The 2,999-nt window shown below is 48.1% G+C and overlaps 1 protein-coding gene across 1 annotated transcript in view; it reads right to left on the bottom strand.

Annotated features, from left to right (window-relative positions):
• The window catches only part of LOC308357123 (myosin-13), a gene marked incomplete at both ends in the record, with an annotated part of 46,812 nt that extends 44,132 nt beyond the window's left edge, over positions 1-2,680 (bottom strand). The window contains 3 exons of the mRNA XM_080826608.1: positions 296-452; positions 538-681; positions 2,477-2,680. Of these exons, the coding sequence (XP_080682734.1) occupies positions 296-452; positions 538-681; positions 2,477-2,680 (505 nt within the window). The remainder of the gene's footprint in view (positions 1-295; positions 453-537; positions 682-2,476) is intronic.
• Between the last annotated feature and the right edge of the window lie 319 nt (positions 2,681-2,999).

The raw sequence follows: 2,999 nt of genomic DNA, 5'->3' as shown, positions 1-2,999 counted from the left end.
AGGACCCTGAGATCATGACTGAGCCGAAGGTAGAGGCTTTAACCCACTGAGCCACCCAGGCACCCCTGCACTGTGGCTTCTAATGGGAGACATGCATCTCTGGCTTTTCATCATGAAATCATTGGAGTCTCCTAAGGTCACCTTGACCATTGCCCCATTCACATGATCAAGGCCTCTGAAGGGTTTGCATAATTAGCTAAGAACCAGTCCAGTTAAAGGGCTTGCATAATTAACTAAAAAAAACTGTTGTTGTTGTTGTTGTTGTTTTTAAATAGGTATTGAAGAAACCGCTCACCGGTCAGCATGAACTGGTAGGCATTGTCCGAGATGGAGAAGATGTGGGGCGGGGCCTCCTGGCGCTTCTTGCCTCGGTAGGCGGCCACCACCTCGGGGTTGTACACCGGCAGCCACTTGTAGGGGTTCACGGTGACGCAGAAGAGGCCCGAGTAGGTCTGAGAAAACCAGAAAATGCGACATGTGGATCCTGTCTTTACCCAGAGGGATAGACGGAATAGGGAGAGGCGGAAGGGTGCTCACGTAGATCATCCAGGCTGCATAACGCTCTTTGAGGTTGTACAGCACGGCAGGCTCATGCAGGTGGGTCATCATGGCCATGTCCTCGATCTTGTCAAATTTGGGAGGGTTCATGGGGAAGACTTGGTCACTGTTAAGAGTGAGTGTCTGGGGATTGAGAGGAAAAGCACACGATGGAGAGGAAAGCCAATGCTCTGAGCCCCGCTCTACTTGGTGTGGTGGAAGGAAGAGAGAAGGCAGCGTAATCACCCCCACCCCCGCCCCCATGACCGTGAATAGCTCCATGGCTCATTTCCATTCCCAGACATGATCCACAAACAACTGTCCTTGATTAACCTAATTCTGGTCAGAGTGCATAGCCAGTTCGGGTCTGATGTCCCAACCCTCTTCCTCCCAACCCCCCGGTCAGCGTGTCATCATGTGTGCCAAGAATAAGTTACAAGTGTGCACAGCAACAGAGCCCTTCAGCCCTCAGGGTCCAGGTGGGACTCAGGATGGCCCAGGCCAAAGCAGGTTGCCTCTGTTTACCCCCATTTGCTTTGAGAGTTTCAACGAGACAAAGGTTGGAAAGTTGGAAAGGAATACTCCAATGTATTCTGTGCATTTCCACTTAAATACTTCTGCTCACGTGGGTTCCTTCATCTGCGCTATCTTCACCAATGTTATGTTCAGAAACCCTCAAAGTTCAGCTCAAGCCACATCACTTCCATGACCTGTTTCCTGTCTCCCTGTCTTTTCAAGAGTTCCATAATTCCTTGCATCTCTGCTCTAGTACTTACAACATTTGAACTTGCAGCATGCCCCATGGCTGAACAATATTTCTGAGATTATTACTTAATTTCCCTCCTCTGGGTTCACCACCTCCTGTCTCCCCATTCAAGCATACAGCTGGGTCTGCATTCTGTTACTCAGGAGAGGTAGAAAAATAGGGTAGAAATGAGAAAGAGCCTATAAGGCTTTCTGGCTACAGTTTTCCCAAAGCCTAAGACCTTAGAAAAGCTTTGAGGATTTTAGTGAAAAGACAAAAGGAGAAAGATTTGTTTGGGACATGCCAAATCCCTTGAGGAAAGGAGATTTTTTGTTCCACTGTCCTCACTAGAGACACCCAAAGTAGCACAGGGAAGATGGAAAAGTCTGTGCATCCTGCAGCTTCAAAGACAGGGACTTGTTTCTTAGCAGATCATTCAGAGTTGGGGTGGGGGTGGTGGCGGTGGTGGCAGTGGTGAGATCCTCAGTGTGGTACTGTGTAAGGTCCTGAAAATGAGACACAACCATGGGAGGGGATCCAGAGAAGGACTGAAGAAAATTTATTTCCCTCCCAGTGAAAAGAGGCTGACATTAGAGGTTAAGTTCTGTAAACAAACAAGCAATAAAAGAAATATCTGCTTTGTATGCCTGAGTTTGTGAACTGAGAGTCATACCTTCCAGGCATATCTTGATTCCTACACTAGGTGGTAAACTGTGGGAGGGCAGGTGCTGAGATTTGCTTGCATTACAAAGGGATGGACGCTAGATGTGGTGGGTGTCCAGCAAATGTTGAATTGAACGATGCACGGTGATTCTCGACATTAAGCTAGCCATCACTTTCAGTGCTTGATCTGGAAGTCACTTTGCAGCCTAAGGAGGTATATTTGCAGGGCCCACCCAGCAGTGTTCAGCACCAATCTCTCCCTTAAAGGGTCCAAACTCTGCCACCCTCAACTTCCCCTTTCTCCAAAGCAGACATCACAAAAACTCTCAAAGCCCAAGTGGAAAAGTGAAAAAAGTGGAGTGAAGGTGTTTGGAATATGAGCTTTCACTGGTGACTTCGCTAAGGAATAGGTAAGTGTATGTAATGTTCTATCTTCAGATTCTTATGGACCCGCATGGGATTTCTAATATCCCTGTCCAAAGGCGAGTGAGGATGCCCAATTGATTGAGGACATCTGAGATCTATACTTACCCTGTCGTCCAGGGTCTTGACCGTGACTTTGTCATTCTCCCTGCTCTGGATCATACCTTTCACGTACATTTCCTTATCATCCACGGCAAAGCAGGCTTTCTTAGAATCAAATGGGCGGTTTTGTGCCTCGATTCTCTCCTTCTCTGGCTTCCGCAGGTAGGGAGCTGCTTCTCCAAAAATGGCCATTTCTGCATCAGAGCTCATGACTGCAGGGGGCTCTAGGAAGACCACAGAGATGGCTGAGTCTGGAGCTTGCAAAGATTCCTGAATGGGAAGAGCACCACCCTGTTATTTCCATGCAGACAGCGTGCCCAATCAAAAGTTCCTGGGACTCATTTAGGTCCTGGGGAACCCAAAACCAGGGCTGGGGACTTAGATAGGGCAAGTGGGAGTGAGCTAAAGGAGAGACCGTACTCTCAGAAAAACATTTGAGGAGGTATTTTCACCCCTGATTGCTGATTTGGGGCGCTACCTGTTAGTTCAGTCCCACGCATGGAAGGAAGTCTGAACCAACTAGAATGAG

This window comes from Martes martes (assembly GCF_963455335.1).
Source record: "Martes martes genome assembly, chromosome: 16".
Taxonomy (NCBI): Eukaryota; Metazoa; Chordata; class Mammalia; order Carnivora; family Mustelidae; genus Martes; species Martes martes.
The sequence above is the reverse complement of the archived record's forward strand: the minus strand, read 5'-3'. Positions and strand labels throughout refer to the sequence as shown.